The sequence below is a fragment of the Podarcis liolepis genome, assembly GCF_965112155.1.
Source record: "Podarcis liolepis genome assembly, chromosome: 8".
Lineage (NCBI taxonomy): Eukaryota > Metazoa > Chordata > Lepidosauria > Squamata > Lacertidae > Podarcis > Podarcis liolepis.
In genome coordinates, this window is record NC_139560.1 from 86,529,040 (window position 1) to 86,555,215 (window position 26,176).

General features: G+C 43.1%; 1 protein-coding gene across 2 annotated transcripts; it reads right to left on the bottom strand.

Annotated features, from left to right (window-relative positions):
• Nucleotides 1-1,829: 1,829 nt before the first annotated feature.
• Nucleotides 1,830-26,064, bottom strand: UBE2D2 (ubiquitin conjugating enzyme E2 D2). Of its 2 annotated transcripts, none has more exons than XM_083519769.1 (7): nucleotides 25,447-26,064; nucleotides 10,060-10,123; nucleotides 9,064-9,095; nucleotides 8,906-8,983; nucleotides 8,711-8,816; nucleotides 4,497-4,590; nucleotides 1,830-3,187 (listed from the first exon to the last, which is right to left on the bottom strand). In XM_083519769.1, the coding sequence occupies exons 1-7, from the start codon at nucleotides 25,468-25,470 to the stop codon at nucleotides 3,142-3,144; spliced, it is 444 nt and encodes a 147-aa protein (XP_083375895.1). In that variant the 5' UTR covers nucleotides 25,471-26,064; the 3' UTR covers nucleotides 1,830-3,141. The 2 variants fall into 2 exon arrangements, with proteins under 2 accessions (XP_083375895.1, XP_083375894.1); XM_083519768.1 differs by lacking the exon at nucleotides 25,447-26,064 and adding an exon at nucleotides 24,886-24,912.
• Between the last annotated feature and the right edge of the window lie 112 nt (nucleotides 26,065-26,176).

The window sequence follows — 26,176 nt, forward strand, 5'->3', positions numbered from 1 at the left end:
AGCCAACAGCCTAGTTCATATTTCCTCTTCCTCCACCTTTTCCATATCCAAGTTTACTTGCATAAAGTGCCATTAATAATGTTGCTAGTGGCACTTTATGGGCAAGAATGGCATACTGCTGCAAAAGCAAGCAGGCTCTTGCAAGTCACAGGGCCACTTACCAGCGTTCTACGATTTGCAGCCCCTACTCACCACTGTTGGCTGGCACAAGTCGGAAACTTGGTAACAGGAAAATATTAGCATTGCTAATTAGCATTGTCCATATACCCTATGCAACTATACCTAAGTGAGCAACTCAAATACAGTTGTACCTTGGAAGCTCCTGCAGCCAATCAGAAGCTGTGGAAGCCCCGCCGAGCGTTGGCTTCCAAAAATAGTTTGCAAACCAGAACAGTCACTTCCGGGTTTGTGGCGTTCGGGAGCCAAAATGGACGAGTTCCAGGGCATTCGACAACCAAGGTATGCCTGTAATTGTTTCCCCACTATTTCAGTCTTTCTTCTGCAGTTAGGTCCCTTTGATCTGTTTTAGATTTTTAAGGGGCCCAGCTACTCCTTGTTTCAAAAGTGCCGTGTACATAGATTGGTTGTTTCTATGTAAAATATTTAATCCTGTTTAGACCAATTCTCCTGAGTAGCCAAGCCTTCCACCACCCCTCCCTTTCTCTCCCCTTGTTCCCCGTCACTCTGAACTGCAGTCTGAAGGGCTTTGTCGTTGCACTGTCTTTGCCTCTCAACCATAGCACTTTTTCTTTTTACCACATTCAGCCTTCCATTCATTCTACTTTTCAAGCTAAGTATTTGTAAGTTGTTTCCTGTTCTCACTGAAGCTGAAGAGCAGCTTGGATAAAAATTCAACCAGAATAATGTAGGCTGAATAAACACACAACCTAATCTCCAGTAGGCCAGAAAAACATAAACAAATTAGTTCTGCCCATATAGCACATAAGTAGTCATGTGGAGAAATGTTTAGGTACTGTTCTGTCTTACTCACAGACGAGGTTATACTACTATCCAAATCTACAGCTACTCATTATGACCAGAAACCTGTACACAGAAGGATTCAGTAGGCCATTAGTTGTATTGTGACTGAAGAGAATTACCGTATTTTTCGCTCTATAACACGCACCCGACCATAACACGCACGTAGTTTTTAGAGGAGGAAAATCCGTAGGCATGCCACCCGTAGGCATTCCCTCCATAACACGCACAGACATTTCCCCTTACTTTCTAGGAGGAAAAAAGTGAGTGTTATGGTGCAAAAAATACGGTAGTTGCAAGTCCAGAGCTCTTATTTGAGTCTTAGTCCAACCATCAGCTCATTGGGTGTCCCTCATCAAGCAACCTTCTTCAACAGCAATTTGATATAATGCTGGATTCTCTAGCTGGGCTGCTGAGAGGATTGAGATAATTTTATGAAACTCCAAGCATTTTAAAAGTAAACTTTAAATATTTGCTATACAAGTATAAAGAATCCCTGGTGGGTCTGAAAGGCAAGATATAAAAAATGTAATATTATCACAAAGTTGTAGACTGCCTGACTTGTTCTTGGAAATTGAAAATTTAACGACACACATTTTTTTCCAAAGAACAGGTAGGAACCTCTAACAGAATGTCAGATCCACAAACAAGGAACATTAAGAGAGAACCCATGGGAAAAATATATAACAAGTAGTGGACATTTATTCCTTAACTGTGCAAGGGTATTTGAAAATAGACAAGGAAGAGCACTGTGGCTGAATGAGATAGAGCCCAGCACCTCTCCACTGCAGATTATACTTATTCACATTTAAGGTTGGGGTGGGGGGAGAGAGAGACACTCGTTTAACAAGTAAACTTTAAACTACATTTTTACTATTTTTCAAATGAATGCCATCCAAAGATATTTCATGTACAGTGAACATTTCCAAGTGATTTAGTGCAACAGTCTTTAAAAGCTATGGTTGTGTTAGTCTGTGCTGATGCCTCTGTAAAAAAATCCCACCTTGCCTTTTTACACCCATTCTTAAAAATTACACAAGGAATCCCTTCGCTACAGCACACAGGCACAGGTTTAGTCCCATGCTAAACAGAACTTTCTGAAATGTCGTTCAATCAGCAAGTTGCTTATCTGGCTTAACAGTCAAGCTCTGGCATACAGGCATTCAGATTTCCAGATTCCAGTTTATCATGGACATTGGTGTTTTCACACCCTACTTGAAGTTTGTCTCACTGACTTGCTTATTCTATGATGAAGCTTAAAGACTGATTATTCTCAAATGCAACTTCCTAAAAAACAAGAACTATAGACTTTAAATCTTAGCCCATAAAAAAATTAAGCCTATTCACACAGTTATATGTAATGACTGTAGTAATCAGTTTATTACACAGATTAATCATTCTTGAACGTACAAGCTCCAAAGGAGCAGTTGGGTCTTTAAATATACACAAGTCTGTCAAATGAATTTTTACCCTTACATCCAGAAAGACCTAAGCAGTTAAAAACTTAAGAAAATAAGAGCTATTAGCTATGTTAACTGAGAAAACACATACAAACCAAAATTATGAAGGGAAGGGGGGAGGGGGAGAGGAGCTGAAACAAAATCAACGTCACTTGATGCACTAATAGCTCCAATGCATTTAAATGCTGACCAGTTAAACTTAGACCTTTAAACACAGGATGTGGGTACAGTTTGATCTTGTTGGTCATACATTTACCTAAGTAGGTCCTTCAGAATAAAAATACAGAAACAGCTTCAAGTTCTTCACATACGTTTTTCATAACTGTTATGAGTTTAAAAGGATTCCACTTAAACAAAATTCTCCTTTTCAATCACTGAAAGCCTTTTACTCTCTGCCCCCTCCCCCTACCTTTGGTTTATGCCCAATTTAAATATTTTAGGAATGCTTTTATGCTCACAACTAGACTTTGAAGAACTGGCTTTTCACACACATTTCTTTGCTAGGAGTCAATGTTGGTATGGAATACAGTATTTCATTGTTCCAAGTATGTACAACACGCAGCACTGCTGTATCAGGTAAACATGTGCACAGGGGAAGATGAGGCGTGGGCTCATAGAAAGCAGTCAAATGGAAATCAAAAGGACTTTCTCTTTCAGAGTTCCCCTATCTTTATTTGTAGAGGTTATCCAATAATTTCTTTAATTACATCGCATACTTCTGAGTCCATTCTCGAGCTATTCTGTTGTACCTGCATGTATAAAAAGAGGATGGTTACTGAAGGGCAAACTGCACCAAGCAGAAGCCCTTTGCTAAGATCATATTAACCATAATTTATTTCTAGCACCCAATCAAGCTAAAGCACTAGGCAAAGTAACTTTAAAAGTCTCCATAACATTGCAATCAGAGTACTGTTAATAATACAGTTAGCAATACTAATAATAATCATAATAATAATTCTATACTGCCCTTTATCTGAGGATCAAAGGAGAGTTTACAATGTAAAAAGACATACCATACATAGTAACAAACAAAAACAGTAGCCACATACACATACCACACAGAGTTTAAAAGGCATTTGAAATGTTTGAGTTCTTAAGCGGTACAAAATATTCAAGAAAAACTTCAGAAAGCCTTGCAGTTCATTAATGAAAACCATTAAAACAACAACATGGGCAACAGTCTTGCAATATCTTCTAAATTTTGAATGTTTGTTTCCACTTGCTCTTGCCATCTGAACAAATCAGTAGATTTTCAGTTTAATATCAGCAACTATAACTGGAAGAATTTAAGAAACATTTTACGCAGCAATCACCTGTTATTCAAGTTTGCACTTTTAGATGCTCAAATGTTAAGAACCAATTCCAGGTTCTTGTTTTTAGTTCTGACTTGTCACTTTTACAATTATCTTGATGTCGGGTGTTGAAAGATGCTGCATTTCAGAGTGTGCACTTTCATTGTGCTCAAGCTTCACTAAATGCTTTTTACACTGTTAAAGGAAGTTTTAGTTCAATGTTGTAATAGAATTGCCTCAAGCTGAACTATTCATAGTCGTAATTGACTGGAAAAATATATAATGAAAACGAATCAATTGAACCTCAAGAATTTTTCACTACAATTAGCAAGATCTGTCCATTATTATCCCTGCAGCTACTCATGAAGCCACTCATGGCTTTCTTTTTCACCTACCACCACCAGAATCAGGTTGTCTTGTGGCAGAAGTTTAAGTTGTTTCTCCCTCTGTAGCCTAAAAGCAGAAGCTGTAAGGACGAAGAGAGGCAACTGCAAAACAGTCATGTATAAAGGTGCAGAGGACACTAACTGAAATTTTATTGGATTAAGCAGCCCAATTGAAAAAAATAACCCTAATTACTGACTGAGATCAAATACTTTAAAGCTGGAAATAAAAATACAAGGCAGCTGACAGAAGCAAATGACACCCTGTAAAAAGAAAGAATAGTGCCAATGGCACAGAGTTAGTCAAAGAGTTAGTTGACAAAGTCTTCAAACTGTTTGTCCATTCTCAGGTTTTCAGCTATAAAAAAACCTTCCATACTCACTTTTCTCTATCTGTTTTGTAGATCCGTGCAATCTCAGGCACTAAGGGATCATCTGGATTGGGATCACACAACAGAGAACAGATGGACAAAAGTACTGGAGGGAAGAACACACTACATTAGAATTTTTAAGTACAGCTGAATACAGGTAAGAAGCAAGTTCATTCTATTCTTCATTTAGCCTCCATCCCACCTTTCTGTAATTTTATAATCTAGCACTGAGGTTGAAACTGCTCTCCTTCCACATGGCTTAAAAACACGGGTTCAATCACCTTCCCATCTGACACATCTTCCCTACTCTACACATTGGGGCTGGTCGCAGAATTAGAAACTATGCCTTTCCTGACTAATGTAGGGAAACAGCAGCCACATTGCCAGAGTTTAAATACCTGGGAAGCATGAGAACAGAATGGGCACAAGAGTCCAATTTAAAGCACTGGGGATGTATGTTCCTTCCTACCTCACCTGCAATCCTAAAGGACTTTTTTTATTTTTAAGGAAAACAAAGACTCCTTTATACTAAAAATACAAAAAGAATAACAAAAGCTAGAAACATGATGGTCCCTGCTGGTTAAGATGTTCCATAGTTTGTGTATAAAGCTAAAAATCCCAGATTTCCTGGGATTTTCTTTCAAATACATTGATACTTCCTCTACGAGGCTGACACTTACTTGACACTTCTGGTACTATTTATGGCTGATAAAACAAGGTCCATCATGGAACAGCACTCACTTGTACAGAATTCATATACATTGAAAGCTACTTACTGCAATGGGAAAAACTATAGCCAAGGAATAACACTCAGCATCTTATGTGGCAATGAAACCAAGAAGGCTTCAAACACAACAATTTGCTGTAATATTGGATAATTGTATTAACTGCAACAAGCCTTTCCAGCTGTTCCCATCAGCTCCAGCTATGCTGCCTGGGGCACAGTTGAAAACTACCAGGTGGAGAAGGCTGCCCTAAACTGATCATAATTTGAAGTCCCTCCCCCCCAGCAATCAGAAATATTTGATTTGAACAGAGGGTTTGTTTAAAAAAACAAGAAGGGGCAAGGGGGGGTTAAAAACAGCTTTGCTCAGTTGGGTTGGTGTTGGTTCTATTATTTTTTTTATGGAACAATATTTTTGGGGAAATGGAAAGCTTCTTCTATGGATAGTTTCCCCATCTCACATCACTAGCTTGGTAAGTTTCAGCTCAAGAATGTGGAAAAAGTGCTTGGCTCAGTCAGGCTGACTGCTCACAGTTTGGACCCTTGCCCCTCTTAGCTGATAAAAACTAGAAGGGAGAGGAAGGAAGGCTGGCTGGACCAGGGGTGTGATTAATGCCTCCCTGCAAGGTCAGGGTGCTCCCTGCCTGCTTGAAAGAGGCAGTAGAAAAATCACTCCTCAAGAAGTGGAATGCAGAATGAGACACTCTTAGTGGTTGGGGTTCTGTAGACCAGACGGATGGGAGGTTGCCTGCTCTTGATGGGGCTACATGCCATCTGAAGGAGCAGGTACACAGCTTGGGGGAACTTCTAGATCCTTGGCTGCTGCTTCAGACTCAGGTGGCCTCGGAGGTGCTATGTGCCTTCCATCAGCTTTGGCTGGTGGCCCAGCTATCTTGACAGGGAAAGCCACGCTTCTGTCACCTATGCTTCAGCAACCTCTAGGTTAGATTACTGCACTGTGGGGCTGCCTCTGAAGTTTGGAAACTTCAGCTTGTGCAGGAATTTGGCAGCCAAGATGCTTTGAACATATTACACCGATCCTGGCTTGACCGCACGGGCTGACAATTAGTTTCCTGGCCCAATTCAAAGTGCTGGCTTTGACCTATAAAGCCCTAAACAGCTCAGGACAGCACCTCTCCCCATACGAACTAACCCATACCCTGTGATCATCCTCCAAGGCCCTTCTTCATGTGTCTCCTCCACAGGAGGTCTAGAAGATGGCAACACAAGAACAGGCCTTTTCTGCAGAGGCTCCCCATTTGGGGAACACTCTCCCTAGACACCCACACTGCATATCTTTAGGTCCCAAGCAAAACATTCTTCTTCTTCCAAGCCTTTAGCTAATTAAACAATCTTTGACCTTTTAAACTTTGTGTGTGGCCAGTGTGTGTGGTTTGGCAGATCCCTCTTAAAACAACACTCTGCCTGTACAGAACAGTTACTGGGGATGGAGTGACAGCACACATGTACCACTAGTTAAAATGAAATAATTATTCACAAAGGGACTTAAAATTCTGACTGACAGGGCTATCTTCCTTGCCACCACTATGCAGCATACCTGCTGTTGCCTCACCCTCTTCCAAATACTTTTTAACTAGCATCTTCCAAAGATCTAGATACTTAACACCAAGTGTTAGGCGCTGAACAGAACACATCATGTGTCACTTATTCAATTAGTTTACATGTAAAATGAGACTGACAAAACAGGGTCAAAATGAGGTCAGGGGCTGCTTACATGAAGTGGGAACCAGATTATCAAACAGAATCACAGATCAGAATTGGGAGGGACCCATAGGATCATCTAGTCCAGGCTTCTTGAACCTCAGCCCTCCAGATGTTTTTGGCCTACAACTCCCATGATCCCTAGCTAGCAGGACCAGTGGTCAGGGATGCTGGGAATTGTAATCTCAAAACAACTGGAAGGCTGAGGTGGAGGAAGCCTGATCTAGTCCACTCTCCTGCAATGCAGGAATATGCAGCTGTCCCTTCTGGGGATCAAACATACAACCTTGGTGTTATCAGCACCATGTTCTAAGGGGAGGCTAGCAGAGCAGATAGCCTTTGGGGAGGGGGGAAACTAGTTTGGATGAAATCTGAATAGAATGTCAAATTTAACTCCATCTAATTTAAACTGATTTCAATGGCAGATTTAAAGACATACTTGTATCTCACCACTCAGCTGAAGTGTTCCAAGCCTAGCACATGCCTACAAAGGCTGCAAACACACTCAGTGGAATATACGGTAAGACCAGGCAGCAGGAGATTGGCAGCGGTGATTGGGTGTGTGATTGGTTGCTGCGGCAAGGCCTGCTGACGACTGGCTGCAGCAATTTGGTGGGCTATTTACGGCAGCGGTGTATCCACAAGATAATTGGGAGTTTGTGTGCACAGGCTCATCAAGAAAGAAAAACAGAAAAGGGGTGGGGGGGGGCAAAGGCTCCAGGTATCAGATGCATGTAGCAGCCATGGTAAAAGGGGAAAGCTGCCTGGGAATGCTCAATGTCCCTCTCATTACTCAATGCATTACTCAATGTACCTAAAAGCATATTCTGACTATGCAGCTAGTTTCATGTTTTCAATAATAGCCCTCAAGTTGTAGAATACTCTCCCTAAGGAGGCTCACATAACAATTATCTGTTCTACCTCAGCTTATGTGAAACAGTGCTAAACCACAAAAACCGTATTGAGTTTCTGTATGCTGCTTATAGATGATTGTTTATTTGTTTATTTCGTTTCAACAATTTATATACCACTTAATTACAAACAAACACACAAACCAAAATGGAGACAAGTTTTGGTAACTAGCTAGTAAGGATGCTACACTATGAATTCACATAATAACCTCTTTTAGAACCATTTAGGCTAATGACCACCACACAATACCTATTTTCACACGTACGTGTGTGTGTGTGTGTGTGTGTGTGTGTGTGTGTGTTGTGCTTACTAAATACAAATCAAACAAGCCGAATCAGATCCCAATCTACCTGGGGCATCAGAAAATTTTCAGATTCAAAATTTTCCAGAAACCGTCACCTCTGGTTGTCATATCTTTTGCTTGACTGCTAGTTTCCAGACGCTGTTTTGTCCCTTATTTTATATATCCCTTCAGTACTCCACACTGACCTTTGTTATGCTTAGAAAACAGCAAGTATCTCCTTCATCTGTGTTACAGGCATCTTCTGGCGAATGTTGCACACATGTCAAGATGCTACTTCGCCCTCTCAACCATAGTACATGCTTGAAACAGGGTCCTCCTAACTGTTAAGTATTGGCAGACTAGCCAGCTCAAATTCAGTAACCTAGCTGGGCAGAGGAAGCTTTTGTAAAATGCACCATACATAGCCTTAAATACTTAATTAGGTATAATCAAGAAACTGGGCAGTAAGGGTGTGTGCCATTTAAAGAGATGCATCATAAATCACCTTGGGAAATATGCAATACCTTTTACATTAACATTAGAAATCACTTACCATTCATTTAGGCTCAGAGCCACAATGCTTACCTTTTGAAATAGTTAATGCGGGAGACCACTGTGACCGTAGAATATCAAGACAAATACTGCCATTACTGTTGATATTTGGATGGTAAATTCTTGTTGTAAATGCAACCTGTAAGATAAGGACATTCTTTCATATAGCTTTTATTTACTAAAACAGATACTACACCAGCACTGTTAGGATGTAAACAAAAAACCCACCTTAGGTGGTTTAAAGGGATAATCTGTTGGGAAGTGAATCGTCAAGAAGAACACCCCACCCTGATAAGGACTGTCGTTCTGAAAAGAAAAGAAAAACTATTAGAAGAAAGTTTAAAGTTAAGTTTATAAATGCTATTTCAGGTTTGAAAGATACTTACTGGTCCCATTATTGTCGCCTGCCAATGGAACACTGGAAGAGGAAGGAAAACGAGATATGACCTTACTTGCAGCGATCAGTGCAAATAGAATGCCTTGAATATGGTGCAGCAAAAGTAGATCCCTGTCACCCATATTTCACTCTTAGCTCAACTAGGGAGTCAGTATTTCAAGCTTACTGTCTGGCTTACACGCTCAACTTTGTCAAATGTCGTGACATAAGCAGGGTATGGGCAACATGCAGGAAACCCAACAAAACATGCCATGTACAGAATGACTCCTGCAACAACAGTCAAGGCCTCAAATGAAGTTAAGTGTTCAGGGGAAGTAGAGGTGTGCTCTATTCACCCCTTCATGTTTCACACCAATCTATTTGGAAGAAAGGCATTTTTCGTATTGAGTATTTTAATACAGATAACTACTTAGAAAGGTGCAAGAGTTGACTCTTTACCACAACACACAACTTACTTCTTGTAACAGACCTATCAAAGTTTGTTCAAATTAGTCACTAAATGCTTCATTTAGCACATATTTATTTTCCATTAAGTAATTTACTGGAGAGACAGCCTTACAAGTAAATTTAAAAGCTTAGTTTATTGAATGCATAAATAATTCAACAAAAAGTTATAAAGAAATTAACAACAAAAATTTGTTCAAGAAAAACATTAAAGATTCTATCATATGGTCAAGTAAACAAAAGCTACTTTTAAAAAGAGTGAGACCACCACCAATTTATTTTAAGTTGAAATAAAGGGCATGTTGCCTTTGGAGAAGTTTGGGCAGGTAGTCTCCAGTGTGAAATTTGTTTAACCAATTTAGTCACTGTTTAATTGTATATCCTAAAAGAAGATTAAGATTATGTAATTCTCATTCTAAATTGCCTATGCCTGATTAAAGATTTTAAAAACATAACCTCAATTGTATATGTGCAGGTCAGTTTTCCTCTCTGCCTGAGATAGTGATCTTTTGAAGGCTTTTTCTCAATTATAGGTACTTACTATCATCTCCAACAGGCCCTGCTGAACACTGCGCTGGAGGATCACGTGCCAGATCATTCAATTCCTAAAAACAAACACACAATTGACTCAAAATACAGTAATTTTATTTCCACACAACAGTCGTAGCAAACAGCACTCTACTATAGCTTTTTTATTATTATTAAATGCTCATTAAAAACTTACAGATAAACTGAGAAAATATCAACATTAATACCTATATTTAAGTTCTGTTATAAAACAAAATGCTAATATATGAAGCAACCTGATTTTGGTGAAGCACAGCAACTTTCTTTCAGTGCTTCAAATGAACGTTGTTAACATTCAGGAGGCATAGTTCTATAACTTGCTAGACCCTTTGCTTCTAATTTAGTTTTATCTTGTTTCCAGCATTAGATATATGTTTCACACAATCATGTATGGCAGAGGTTTTCAACCTTTTTGGGTCCACGGCTCCCTTGACCAACTACATTCTTTCTGCGGCCCCCCAGTGGGGCTCAGGGCCCAGTTAGGTCAGCCCTTGCCTGCAGAGCCAGCAGAAACGCGAGAGGACATCAGAGGAAGGGAGGGAAGGAAAGAAAGAGGGACAGAGGCCAGTGCTGCTCACAGGACCCCGGCCATCATTCAAGGCACCCCAGGGTGCCATGGCCACTGATGTATGGAATTAACACCTTATGCTGAATTCTAGCTTCAGGCAAGAAAAATAGAAGAAGATTAGTTGGATTCCCTATCCCATATTTTCTCCAAGACTCATTTGCTAACTACATCATAACTTCAAGTGTACTAATGTGCAATGTACACTTCCAACATAATGGATGGCTATTTCACTTACTTTTCTTTAGATTATTAAGAGTCACACACACAATTCATGTGATTTTCCTTCCAAATATATTTCCAATGATCTTTTACATTTGTGATAATGAAAAAGATATTTAATTTAATCTGATATTATCAATACTCGTAACATACATTGTGGAAAACCTTTGGGTCATTCCATATAAATTGGTCCAATTTTTAATGAATCTTTTACCTCATGTCGTCCAATTTTCTTAAAATTTTGTACACTTGTTGAATGATCAGAACTAAGCTTAAATCTAAAAAAAATTTCTTATCTCATCCTGTTTCTGAGTTATGAGGGTTTGAAATTTCAAAAAATTGACAACCTTAAAACCTCAGCCCAGAATCGAGATATTTCGAAACTAAAAAAAACCCACCAATCTCTTCAGAACTTCATGGGCTTTAATATGATATGGTACATGATGTACTTATTTTAAATTTAAAAGTTAAGCTACATAATTTATTTTTTTAAGCAATTAAAAAATGATTTAAAAATTCACCCCAAATTGTATTAATTATTTCATATTTCTAAGAGCTTCCAGCAAAATTTCATCCTAGTACCTCAATGGGATCACATTAAAAAACATATTTTGTGCATACATGTTGGGCTTATTGGGTTCTATTTAGGATAAATGAGTCTTCTTGGAGTAAAGTATAGCAGAATAAACAAGACTTCAAAGAATAATATCAGTTACTTCAGGCATTTCTTCAAAAAGTTATTCAATTAAACAGTATCTGAAAAGCTAGTCAGGCTTTCCTTTTAATAAGTGTTCCAAAGCAGAGTGGTAACTTGCTGTTGCAAGATACAATTAATGCTTTGAAAGAATTCTTGTTAGTACTTCATTTCATGATTATTACAACAAAATCTGTATCAAACAAAATTCTGAAAAAAATAAACTTACACATTAAATAAGCCTGAAAACACTGTTGCACATGGCGTTTCATTTTTGTGAACCGCCCTAAAAATATACTATTTGCCGATATGCAAGTTTGGCCAGTTGCAGGCCTTGGTTCAGTCCTTGTTAGAACTAGTGCTCACCCTACCTTAAGTATATCCCAACTAGATGGGTCAAGAAATGCTGATGCTAGTGACCAATTTTACTAAAAATATTACAGCAATATATCACATTTTACATGCCCTTTTTTTCATTTTCAGTCGTAAGTGGAAATATATTTGTACATGTCAGATTCACCAAAAAGTTAGTAAAATAGTTAACTTGTGTATTCTCATCAATATGACAATAAAATAACTGGAGGAGTGTTCGAAACTCCCATTGTTCTAGGCTCATTTTGCAACAGGGAATTTCATTAGCAGAAGCAGTTTCTGAGCGCCTAAGATTTCAGATTAAAATTGCAGAGTGGAAGGAAAGGAGGACCTTTTTCTGCCTCCCCACTTCCAGCTACTTTCTGAAGACTGGAGAAGAGACCCTTTTAAGAACATTAGGGGGGGCAGGGGAAGGACTAGACCATGTGAAAATTGAACGTAATATTTTAGCTGTGGTTCATTCATTTTCAGCTTTGTATTCTTGATATTAAAAAAGCATGCCTAGACATTCCGTTGTTGCACCCATAACCTAGGTTTAAGGTGCCATCTAGCTCCCAACCTTCATATCTCAGTTTCTAACACTAAACTGGAGCATAACAATACAAACTGATCAACACAAGAGCGGAGGTAAGGCCGAGTCTCAACTCACCACTGAACCCTGTACAACAAGCCACAGCTTGTCCACACAAAGCAAAGCCAGTCAATGCTGGTTCAGACAAGCTGAAACCACTTGGTTTGAAGTCTTGTTTATTCTGTTATATTTTACTCCAGGAAGATGCATTTATATGTAGGGCTGGGTGCGTAGGGCTGGGTGATATCTGGTTTTCAATATCGCAATATATCACCAGCTAAACATAATGATATTTCAATATGTCATAATGTCTGAGAGCATCCTTCCCTGCGGCTGCAGATGGCCCCCTTTCGTCTCCCCATGGCAGTGGAGGGCCACGTTGGGTTTACCCATGGTGGCAGAAGCCCTCCCTGGGCCTCACAACCTGCTCCCAACAAGCGTGTTGCATGTGTGATGTCATGCACATGTGATGAGCCACCCCAATGCTGTGCGGAACTCAGCGCCTCTGCTTCAACTAAACCATTAAAGATTTCTGGGGAATATATTACTCTTCTATGGAATTTTGTGGGCATATTTAAAATTTAAGGAAGTAGTAGATTTGCAGTCTGATTATAAAAGCTACATTGAACAGAAACCTAGATCTACACCCTATATATATGTCAAGGGTCTACAAATTACGGCTGGGCCTGGTAACTAAGCAGAAGCTTCTAGCAAGCAGCTATGAAGTCCAGTTCCACAACAATATCATACAAATTCATCAACACTGATACTGAAGCTGGGCTTTATGTACGTTTGTTTAATTCTTCTGTCCAAGAAATTTTATTACAAGAACAGAGAAGAGATAACGAAAACCAGATTTTAGACATTAAGCTCCTTCATTTAAGACCCTCACAATTATGGATTGCTTAACCATTTCCATAACAAACAATCTAAGCCAATCACAATCGTATGCCACTAAGGAAATGTCACCTAGAGAGAAAATCCAAAACCTGAGAAGATATAGCACTTAACAAACTAACAATGCATGTAAATTCCACCTAATAATACTATAACAAGTTATTTCAACAATAAGTTGGAGGGTAAAAGGGTGGTGGATAGAAGAGTTCTTTTGTATTCTAATTATGAAACACTGCCATATCAACTGCCCCATCTCATACCGATTCCTACGCATACTTAACTGGAAGCACACAGCCAAGCATTCAACAGTATTTCTGAGTAAACCTGTAAAGATTCAACTTGTAAAGCACACTGAGCATTTGTTTAACGGTTCTTTCTCTGCCAGTTTAAATGCGACCTTTAGCTTTTAATTAGAAAGGCAAACAATCTCACAAAGAAGTGTTCCTACCTCAAGCGTCTAAATAGGAAGGCCAAAGAAAACAACGGAAGTATCCACCTGGATTCTTCTCTCAAAGATTTTACTTTTATTTTTTGAGATTTAAAAAGATTCGGGTTCTGAAGAGTCCAGCGGTGTCAGAGAACGCTCTCTAGGAGCTCCCAACCTTCTTTCCTTCCTGTAGTCTCCCATGGGTGTAGCCAAGGGGGGCGGGGGACAGATGCCACCAATAAGGGCCGTATTTTTCCATAGACAAGGAAAAATACTATTTTGGAAGCCTCAAAATTTAGAAAATAGGGGGATTAAGCTTTTGGGGAGGATTATTGGGGGAGGGGAATGCCGAAAATCACTCACCCACCAGAACGCAGCACACAACCGCTCCCGCCCCTGACAATCTTGGGCTCAAGTGAGCAATTTTTGGCATTCCCTCCCCCCCCCCAATCAAGCGGCCATTTGCCACTTAAAAACTCAGGCCCGCGCTTCATTCTGGCGGGTAAGCGATTTTTGGCATTGGCCGATCAATTTTTTTGGGGGGTGGGGGGCAATCCTGAAAATCACTCACCCGACAGAACATATCACACATCCGCTCGCGCTGCAGCTGCCTGATCCTACCCATGAATCACGCTGGCAGAGATCAGGCGGGGATATGATAGGTGGTTTCTACGACATGGGGAACCAAAAGGTTGTGTTGGGGAGAGATTCATTGACTGGTTCTCTGCGTCCACTGACAGAGACCCTCGGCGATTTGCAAGTGCTCCCTGCAGAGGCAAAAGTTTGGAAGGAAGGCACACGCCTGAACGGTACAGCGGCTGTAAGCAGGCTCCTTTGCCCTGCCCAGGACAGGCGGGGCACTGTCTCTTTAAGGAGGAGAGTGCCTGGGAAGGCGGTGGCTGGCTGCTTTGCGCTCTCTCTCCGGGCCTGACTCCCTTCGCCTGGATCCGTCGGCCGGCTGTGGGAAGCCGGTGCAGCCCCTCTGCGGCTATGCTCCAGCTAGAGCGGCCACGCGCTCTGCCCCGACGGGCTGCTACAGGTCTCCAGCAGTTGTGCCATCTCCAGGGAAGCGGCTACCTGCAGCAGCCCGTTGGGGCAGAGCGCGTGGCCGCTCTAGCCGGAGCACAGCCCCAATAGCACTACCCGTGTATAAGACAAGCCTCAATTTTGAACCTCATTTTTGGGTCAAAATAGCTTGTCTTATACACAGAAAAATACGGTAATAATCAATACAAACCTGAGGTTCTGCCCCCTCCTAACAAAAGCCTGCCCCCCCCAACAAAAGTCCTGGCTACACCCATACCCCCCATCCTACTGGTAGAACGGTAGCTATTTAAATGTTTTGTTTGTATATAGAACATGCTTCTTTATAATTTTTATAATTTATACATTATATAATTACATAAAATGATAGGAACATAATGCAATATTGTTGAAGCAGAAAAAAACATGAAATCATGGAGCTGGAAGAGATCCCAAGGGTTCTTTCTAGTGCAACTCCCTTGCAATGTAGGAAACTCAGCTAAAGCATCCATGACAGGTGGCCATCCCACCTTTGCTTAGAAATCTCCAAGGAAGGAGAGTCCAGAACCTCCCGAGGGAGATCCACCTCCCATGTGTTACAAAAAGTAAGCAACACTTATTTGACCCACGTTAATTGACACAGAGAGGGAAACCTACAGATACAGTCCAAAAGGCGCACAGAGGGTTCTGTATATATGGGAGAATTTTAAAAAGCAAGTGGTCCTCACTGACCTGGTACAAAAAGATTTTGTTATCCGGAGGAGCCCTGTCTACAAAACACTATAGCCATGCCTACCTGGGAGTAAGGCCCACTGAAGCTAGTGCAGCTTTCTTCTGAGTAGACACTCAGTTATTTACTAGATGCAAGTCAGCAACACCAGACGACCCCTCAGCAACATCCAAAGGGCCTGATCTGCTGGGTGCTGGGTGGATTGCATCCTGTGCCTTGCCCAGCAGCCCTACCCACTGCTACCCCACCACCGCACTCACCTGACCTGGGGGTTTGGATCGCGGGCTCTACTGGACAAAATGGGAGCCTCAGCAATCACCCTCTCCTGCCAGAAACAAGGAAACACTCCAAGGAAACACACATGGGGAAAAGGAGCACCCCCTTACCCACTTGTGATTGGCCAAGCAGTTAGCAAGCCAATCAGGATTTTTAAAATTTTTAAAAATTATCTCTTCTCTTCACTTCTTACTTCCTCTGTAGCCCCCTAGCCTTGTGCTGTGGCCCATTTACACATTTTCCACCTGTGGTCCCCTTGGAATATCTGGGGGGGGGGAATATGACCCCCAGTTGGGAAATACTGATCCAGGGAACCACTCACTATCACTGTCTCTGTCTTATACTGACTGAGCTTCAGTTTATTGGCTCTCATCCAGCTCATTACCAAGCCAAGACACTGGTCCAGCACATCCACTGCCACACCTGCAGATGTAAAGGTGAAAACAGAGCTTTGTGTCTTCAGCATACAGTGGTACCTCGGGTTAAAAACGCTTCAGGTTACAAATGCTTCAACTTACAGATTCCACTAACCCAGAAGTAGTACCTCAGGTTAATAACTTTGCTTCAGGATGAGAACAAGAAATTGCACAGCGGTGGTGTGGCGGCAGCAGGAGGCCCCATTAGCTAAAGTGGTACCTCAGGTTAAGAACAGTTTCAGGTTAAGAACGGACCTCCGGAATGAATTAAGTTCTTAACCAGAGGTACCACTGTACTGCTGCCAATGCATGCCAAAATTCTGGATGGGTCCACTCAGAGGCTTCATACAGATATTAAACAACATGGGGTATATAACTGAGCCCTGAGGGACACCATATTGAAGGCTTCATGATGCTGAAAAACAGTCCCCAAGCATCAACAACTGAAAAGGACCATCCAAGTAGGACAGGAACCACTGCAGAGCAGTGCCCCCCCACCCTCAACTTAGATAGCTTCCAGGAGGATACAGTGGTCAGTGATATCAAAACACAGATTATCATATAAGGCAACCAAGGTAGTTTCTGTGCCAAGGCCAGGCTGAAACCACAATTGAAATGGATCTAGAAAATCAGACTCCTCCAAGAGCATCTGGATCTGGTCAGTGACCGCCTGCTCAAGAACCGAGCCCAAGAAAGGAAAGGTTGGCAAATGGCTGGTAAATACTGAGGTTCTCAGGATCTAGGAATGGCTTCTTATGAAGCAGTCTTATCTCTGCCTCCTTCAAACAAGCAGGAACCACCCCCTCTCGTAAAGAAGCACTGGCCACCTCTCTAGCCCATGCAGCTAGTCTCATCCCTGCTGGATTTTATCAGCCAAGAGGGGAAAGGGTCCAGAGCGCAGGTAGTCACTCACACCAATCCATGCACCTTGTCAAAATCCTCAAGCCGAAACATCTGAAATTCATTTAACAAAACAGGATTAGACAGTGCTCTGGACATCTCTCAATGTTTAACCACTATAACAGTAGAGTCAAGGTCCCGATGGATACAAGTGATTTTATCCTCAAAATGCTTAGCAAAAAAGTCACAGCGAGCTACCATTGGTTCTGCAAGGCTCCACACTACCCGGAAAAGCTCTGCCGGACGGCACAGTAAGGATGCAATGGAGGCTGCAAAGTACAGGAGTTTAATTTTACACCAATCACAATGAACAATAAATAAATTATCAATAAACAAACCAGTAAAATAATAAACCCATGTAAACTAACCAATAAAACAAGAATGGAGTTGTAATGGAGGATCAGGGAGCATCCTCTAAACTCATTTGTATAGCCCAGATTATGGATTAGCACAATATCTGATCAGTCTTTATCAACCCACAGAGCTGTACAAGTACTCACACTAGGACTCTGAATGGACAACCCTCAAGACAGAAGCCCATTAAATACACAATTGCACTGAATGAGCAAACCTTTTGTATTACTCTCACAGGGAGCAAAAAGCCTGTTAACTAATACGATTGTATTTGTGTCTAACAGTTTTAGCCAACTGTGCATGCAGAACAACTTCCTCAAGAGCAACATAATTTTCTCTCTCTCCTCTTACTTCCAAACCTGATAGGGGTGCAGGGGAACAAAGGAGGAGGAAGACAAGTTAAGTTGCTTTCATCAACACTGCAATGCATTTTTCCAATATTATTTTATAGGGGAAGTATTTTTCTTTAAATGCAATTTTGACTAATAATAAACCAATTGGTTAATTTCAGTTAAGGCTTGAGTCTGTGGTCTTTGCCACTCATTACTTTACCAGCTGATCCACTGGGTTCTAATGAGAAAATCTGAATACAGAGCATGCTGCTGGGTGTCCTTTTCAGCAGTGGGAAGACACAGGCACTGCCTTAGGCAATGGATTTCTGACACCTACACTTATGCAAACAGGCTGGGCATCTTATGAGAAGTATTCCTTGTTATTTAAACTTTTCTCTCTTACAGTTTGAGACAACTTTTTCCAAGGCTTGTCAATTAGCAGTAATGACAAGGAAACAATTCAGATGGACAGCTAGCTTACAAACTATCTTCTGTACTGCTCATTCCTGAGAAGAAGGCTGGATTTGCTATCCCGCTTTATCACTACCTGAAGTGGCTAACAATCTCCTTTCCCTTCCTCCCTCACAACAAACACTCTGTGAGGTGAGTGGGGCTGAGAGACTTCAGAGAAGTGTGACTGGCCCAAGGTCACCCAGCAGCTGCAGGTGGAGGAGCGGAGACCACACTGGCTCTCAGAGAAGCATTTATTGCAAATTAATGACAAAACTAGTATCATTTAAAGCACAAACAGAAGTATCACCATATACTCCAGGTAAGAGTTTACATAAAAATTAGAGCAGCATTAATTGTTAAAGCTAAGGTTAGTACATGACTACTCTAGATCAGGCTTCCTCAATCTTGGCCCTCCAGATGTTTTTGGCCTACAACTCCCATGACCCCTAGCTAGCAGTACCAGTGGTCAGGGATGATCGGATTTGTAGTCTCAAAACATCTGGAGGGCCAAGTTTGAGGAAGCCTGCTTTAGATGAACTTTGTCAACCAACAGGAATTCATATCAATGTCCTCTTGAATTGCCAAGAAAAATTATTACACTTTGGTAATATGGTCTTCCCACTCCAGAAAGGATGCCAAAAGCAAACAAATTCCTTGTCAGATTTGTCCCATAGTATGCTGTCTGAATTTGGTATCACTTGCAAATCGCAGTAGGAAAAAGAGACTTTTTCCTGCAGCAATGGAATTTGACAACATGCCATTTTGAAATTAAATAAACTAGGCTTTGGCCCTCACCTCCCATCTATCTAACCTAAGAATTATTGCTAAGAATATGCGATTTACTTGGTAACTCAACCAGAAAGCTATCTTGCAAGGTTGTTTACCATTTGTTAGCAAGGCAAGGCATAAACACACAGAGGGAACTTCAACATTCAGAAACTATGTTGAAGCTTCTTTTTAAACTATCTCCTGGGCAGGAAAGTTGGTTGGCAACTCCAGCAACTGAACTTCACACTCCACTAGTCTAATACAGTGGTACCTCGGGTTACAGACGCTTCAAGTTACATACGCTTCAGGATGAGAACAGAAATTGTGTGTCGGCAGCTGGAGGCCCCATTAGCACTAAAGTGGTGCTTCAGGTTAAGAACAGTTGCAGGTTAAGAACAGACCTCCGGAATGAATTAAATACTTAACCCGAGGTACCACTGTAGTGGGATTCTGTCCTGATCCTGTTGTCATTCAATGCCTTCATAAACGACTTGGATGAAGCAATTGTGAGGACGCTCATCAAATTTGCAGGTGACACCAAACTGGTAGGGATGGCTAATGCTGCAGAAGACAGAATCAGAATTCAAAATTATCTTAACAGATGGGAGAACTGGGCCCAAGCTCACAAAATGAATGTCAACAGGGACAAATGTAAGGTTCTGCTCTTAGGCAGGAATAACCAGATGCACAAATATAAGATAGCAGAAACCTGGCTTACTAGCAGTACATGCGAAAAGGATCTAGGGGTAGACCACAAGCTTAACATGAGTCAACAGTGTGATGCAGCAGCAAAAAAGCTAATGTTATTCTAGGCAGCATCAACAGAAGTATCGTGTCCAGAACCCCTCTATTCTGCCTGTGTCCAATTCTGGGCACCACAATTTAAGAAGGATGTTGTCAGGCTGGAACGTGTGCAGAGGAGGGCAATCAAGATGATAAAGGGTCTGGAGGAGCACTTGAAGGAGCTGGGTATGTTTAGCCTGGAAAAGACGAGATTGAAAGGAGATACGATAACCATATTGAAATATCTTAAGGGCTGTCACATGGCAAAGGGAACAAGCTTGTTGTCTCCTGCTTTGGAGGGTAAGGACTCAAATCAATGGCTTCTAGAAATGAGAATGGCTTCTAGAAACGAGATTCCGACTAAACATCAGGAAAAACTTTCTGACAGTAAGAGCAGTAAGAACTTTCTGACAGTAAGACCCTCGGGAGGTTGTGGACTCTACTTCCTGGGAGGTTATTAAGCAGAGGTTGAATGGCCACCTGTCATGGCTGCTTTAGTTGAGATTCCTGCATTGCAGGCAGTTGGACTAGATGACTCTCAGGGTCCCTTCCAACTCTACAATTCTATGATTCTATGAATATGCTACAGGCAACAACCATTTTACGCTAGTTCAATGCACGTGCGATCATGGCACACATGCATTGCTGCAACCCAGAAGTGGCCAGAAAAGGGGGCTTAGCAGGGCATAAACATCAGACTTACATGTAAATCGGGGTTGCTTGTACATTATATTTTCGTATTCAATATGGGAAAAGATGGGCAGGAGAAATTTGGCCCAGTTCATGGAGGCTTTGAAAGTTCATATGGAAGGTGATGTCTGAAAACTGCTTCTTAGGCAATGCTTTGAATCTGACTGCCAAAACAGATATAAAATATTTATGAATCTGACAAGTGGCAGATACAGGCGGCAACCATTTGGTTCTGTTCCTGACCCCCCTGTGCATCAGTGGAATATGCATAAGCCCATCCCATTTCCGGACCACTTCCAGGTCAGCATTAACGAGCATGTGTGTGATCAACGTGTCAACTGGACGCATGCAAAGTGGTTGCTGCCTGTAAACTGCTATGTTTTTAGTGGTCCCTGATTTTATCTATAAGCTGCCTTGAGTCCGGACCGAGGAAAAGGTACAGTATAAATAAATATAATGATGATGATAGGGCACGTGCATGTATAATCACCTATTTAACCTTTTAAATGCATGTAAGCAGTGAGTGGGAAAGGGTGGAGCAGCCCTGCTTGGGTGTATTTTAAGGGGACAGTGACTTTCAGACTCGTTTTCTACATCTCTAAGAGCCAAAGTTTTCGAAGTTCTTGCTAGCAAAGCCAAACAATAGTGCTGTGACCACCATCCCTTTCCTTGCTGGGAAGATTGTACTGCTGGGTGTCAGAGTCTAAAGGCACTCCATGTTGCAGGCAATGGTGACAACACTTGCCAGTTCCACCATCCAAGAGAAAGGAAGTCGTTTCCAGTAGCCTCATGTGGTCAAAGCTCTGCAGAGGTTTTGTCAACACAGCTGCCAAACAATCTCAGCAACAGCCTACACCCACTTCAAAGTCCTTCAAACCTGGGAGGAAAGCTGCTCCACCAGTCTTCAGAGGCTTTGGCAACTGAATTTGCTGGAACCTGTATCTATCTGATGGAATGCACGTGCATTTTTGCACCATCATGATATTTGAAGGGAGTTTGAAAGCAAACATATGAGAGATTTGCAAAATGAGTGAAGAGAAAGACTAGAATAACTCAGGATTTCATGTATGGCTTTTACTTTATTACATGTATATGTAATAAATGCATTACATACTCATGGTTCATTCTGTCCAGCCATTTTACTTTCAAAACAGCCCTGCAACATAGATTAGGCTGAGCACACACAACTGGCCCAAAAACATCCAATTGGGGCTGACCCAGCCCGTTTTGCCATCTGAGGCAAAACAGAAAGGTGCTACCCTGCACATGTGCCCTTCCCCTTGCTGCCCCCATCAAAGCTTCACCTTCCAGGGTTGCACAGCTGCAGTTTCCTGAAAGATCTTGTGATGTTCCTATGATATAGCACAGTGGCCTTGCATGACCATACCAAGATCCTGGCAAGCAAAGCCTCGGGAAGGTCATGTTAAGAACTTTGGAGGCCTGCACGCCATTTTGCAGGGTTCTGGTGAGATCTTGCTGGAATCCAGACGCCGCGGCAGCTACTTCTCTTTGCTTCTCTGCTGGTGGTGACAGAGGGGGGAGTGCCTGCAGAGGCACCCCCTGGATTCTGCTGTGTAAAGCAACCGCTTCAGTCTGCCTCATAAACAGGCCAGCTCTGCAGCCAGTTAACTTCATGGGTATCTAGGCTTTTCTTAGCCTTAGTAACAGGTTTTTAAAAACAATGCACATCAAAACACACACACATACACATTGAAAGTCAGCAGTTAAGCTTGTGTACTTTCTTATGCTGAAAATGTATCTGCCAGTTTTGAGCTTTATCTAGTGGGTTTTTTGCAGTCACAATTTGAATGTGTGACTAAAACTGAATAATAATAGGTTGTGAGCCTGCTCCACCCTACCCCCTTTTCTAGCCACTTCTGGAGTGGGTGCAATGCACACATGCATGATTGCGTGTCAGTTGGACATGCCTAAAACGGTTGTTGTCCATATTCAGAAATGTATGTATCAACAGACACTCTGTCATTATTGGCTGCTGCTTCATGTCAAACACAATGGCAAATCTTAGTTGGCTGCCAAATACTAAGTGGCATGGCCCTACAGTGACTACTTATGTGCATGATTCATGTCTCCTTCTGACCTCTCTCCCAGTTCAGAGATGACTGCAGTTAGAAGCACATGGCCAACAGGAGAAACCAAACCATGTGGGCTTAACTGGGATGGGAGATGGCAAAAGAGAGTTGCAAAACAGAGGTGCAGATTCCTAAATGAGTGTGCATGTCCACAGTTACTGTAAAGGTGGTGAGCAAGGTGCCTTTGGTGCATGAGGATATTAATTTTTATTAATTTTAATTATTAAATTTAGATCCCACCCTTGCAATTTTCACAATACAGTTAATATACATCCTTACAGCCTCATTTTTAATTTCTCAGTCAAGAATCAGTCAGCAGCCAATGTCAGACTGATTCACCCGATGATGACCCAACCCCAAGCACTATACAAAACCTAAATGCACATTAAAAATGATGTCCTGCATCCCCACCTGAATTCAGCAAACTTCCAAAGGACCGATATTGCAGCTTGTCTACTGTAATCTCTTTATATGCAAGAGATTCTTCACCTCTACCAATACAGTGAATTAGTAAAGTTCATAAAAGAGAAAAAGAAGCATAGGCACCTGCAGAAATTTTTCAGGGAGAGAAATTTTTCAGGCACCTGACATCTCCACCATCTGGGGATCATTGGAGCTGGACTGTTTTCACACACTAATACCCCATCCTGTCAAATTCTATCAGTTATATTTTATCTGTACAATTGAAATGAATTTCTGGAACCCAAATGCTTTTTCTGTTGCAGCCTGAGCAGGTGCACTCTCCATTAAGAAAAAGAAGTTGGAACAGGAGAATATATATGTGGACTGTCCCTGGATCAAGTGACTTTTCTTCTTTTAAGTTCTCAAACTTCAAGGTTGTCATCTGAACTAGCCAGATCTTTAACTGAGAATCAATCAGTCAGTGCATCATTTAAAGCAGTCTTGCCCCAAAATGGCAACTAGAAATTCCATTTTGGCGACTGTAACCTTGATTTAAGGATCCACTTGGCGCCTGGCTTATAGATCTTGTGTGTTTCTAACACTGCATACATACGGCACCTTACCAAGAAGCTGAACACTCATATATACTGCTAACATTTTTGAATTCTGTAACTGAACAACTCAAAACATTTAGAGTATATACTGTACTGTATATAAAACATGACAACACACAACAGACAAATTCCATTTTCATAAATCTTAAAGTTACTGTTTGATGCAAAAGGCATACTGTTACAAAGTCTATACCATAGTCACATATGTTACTATAAAAGACAGCATAATTTATGCTACTGCTAAATCACCTGGGACTATTACCTGTCAACCATAGCAACCAAAAAGCCCCAGGAATCTCCTATGGGAGGATTTTAAGTGCAGGCAAATGAAGCCACCACCTATACTCTTGCTGCAGGAACTAGCTGGAAGCTAACCCTTCCCTTATATGTGCATGTGCATATACACGTGATATTAGGTACCACCAGCCAGCAATGTTTGACCTCATGATCAATATTGTCAGGCAAGACTAGCAAGTTTCCCGTATTATTCGCATCTCCTGATACCAAACAAATAATACGAAATGTCAGAACTATGCCTTAGCCCTAATAACAACTGAAACACAAGAGCCCTTACATAATGTCCATGTTTTTAGGAATAATGACTTCAGTAGGCCTGGAGAAAAGAAATTTATCCACAAAGGTTTCAGGTCTTTTTAAAAGCTATGTGCACAAGAGGGAGATTTTCATATTGACTTCCTCACCTTTGTCTTTGACTGGTTTTACTCCCAAATAGAATACTGGCTAATGTTAACCAGTTGAACAATAAGGGTCCAAAAAGTAACATAAGTCCTACTCATGTTTACTTGGCAGTAAATCCAATCCAGTTCAATGCAGCCTGAACTGCAGCTTGAATGTTCCTTCCAGAAACAAAATGAACCTTTAAGCCACGTTTCTGAAGGTGAAGCAAAGAATTCTGTAGCCCCTGAGACATAGGCACTAGAAGGAGTGACTGATGATATAGGTGTAGCAGGAGGAGTGAGCAGCATGGCCCTGGGAATGAAGACGGCCAAAGCCAGTGTGCGACACCGCCACCGGCTCAGCTCACTGCAGGCAGACGTTTTCTCGCCGTCCACATAAAACTCAACGGAGCAACTCACTCCACGGATTTTGAAAGGGAAGAAATGAGGCTTTGGTTCCCACCTCCATTACCTACTGTGGTACAGGATTTCTACGGAACACCTGCAGCCCAGGGAGCTACTTGGGAGGAGGGGGCGCACACACCTGTAGCCACATGCGGCTGATTTTAGCACATCCTAGTCTAAGCGGGGCTCGCACGTTTGTTCCCCTCAAGGGCCAGGATCCTGCTTCGAGGCGCCTCTCCCAGGGATGGCCACCAGACTGGTGTTTGTTTTGCCAGAGTAGCATCCAAACTGCATCGGAGGAGGAAGGCAGGGCAAGCTATGGATGGCGCTGCGTCGCCTCCGGGGAGGCCGCAAGGACGGCAGAGGCTCGGGGAAAGGCAGGAGGGAAGGATCGGGGCGCCTCCGAACAAAGAAAGGCTCGCTCGAGAGGCGAGCGAAGGCACCGATCCCGGCCGGCGCTGGGAACGGAGCGCCCCCTCCCCGGAGGCCGGCCTGGATGCCGCGGCCCGAAGGCGGCGGGAAGCTGCCCCGAGAGCGCGGGAGGCCGGCCGGCCCAGCCGAGCGGAGGCAGCGGAGCCCCTCACGGCCGCCCGGGGCTCCCGGCCCAGCCTCGCGCGGCCCTGCCGAGGGCGGGAGGGAAGCCGGGCCCGGGGAGGAGCGGAGTCTTCCGGGCCGCCTCCCGGCCGCGCTGGCGCCTTACCTTGTGGATTCTCTTCAGCGCCATCGCGGCGGCGGAGCCTGTTGAGGGCGGCGCGCGAGGAGGGAGGAGGGAGGGAGGGAGGAAGGAGGGGGACTACTTTCCGGCCGCGGAGGGAGCGCGGAGGGCGGTTCGGCGGAAGCGGGCCAGGCGGGGGCGCGCGAGGGGGCCGCGTTCAAGGCCGGCCGCTCTGTCCTCCTTCCTGGCAGCCCTGCCGGCCTCGTCGCTCCTCTGGCGGCGCTGTTCGCCCGCTCCCCTGCGAAGGCGGCGGCGGCGGCCTCGGCCTTCCCCCGCCCCCCGCGCGCGTGCGCGCCCCGACTCCCGCCCCTTCAGGCAAGCGGCTGCCCCGGCCGCATCACCCGCACGGAGCTCTTTTATGACGCCGGCAGCGTCGGAGGTCAACGGGATTCCTCCGCTGTGCGGAGCCCAGCGGCGCATGCGCCCTTTGACTCGGGGGGGGGGCTAGGAGTAATGCGGGCGGGAAACGGCCTGACAGGCCGGCCGGGAGGAGGCGGCGGATCGGGCAGCTGGGCGGCGCGGGGAGGAGAGACAGGGAGCAGGTCGGCAGGCGAGGATTCCTCCCTTGGGAGGCGCTCAGCGGGCGAGGTTTCACGCTGTTATCGCGAGAAGAGGTTCCCGGAAGTGGGCTGCCGGAAGGACGTGGAGGAGGAGGAGGCGGAGGAAGAGCATCCGGTGTCGCCGCCTGGAACGGCCTTCCTCTCTGGGTCGCTGG

Bases quoted from the DNA above. Each gene is read 5' to 3' on its own strand.
- UBE2D2 (XM_083519769.1), bottom strand. From the start codon at position 25,470: ATGGCGCTGAAGAGAATCCACAAG. The intron at 8,984-9,063 runs GTAAGTATCTTT...TTTTCTTTTCAG, and splicing joins AGGCGACAATAATGGGACCA to AACGACAGTCCTTATCAGGG. The intron at 4,591-8,710 runs GTAAGCATTGTG...TCTTCCCTCCAG, and splicing joins CGCATTAACTATTTCAAAAG to TACTTTTGTCCATCTGTTCT.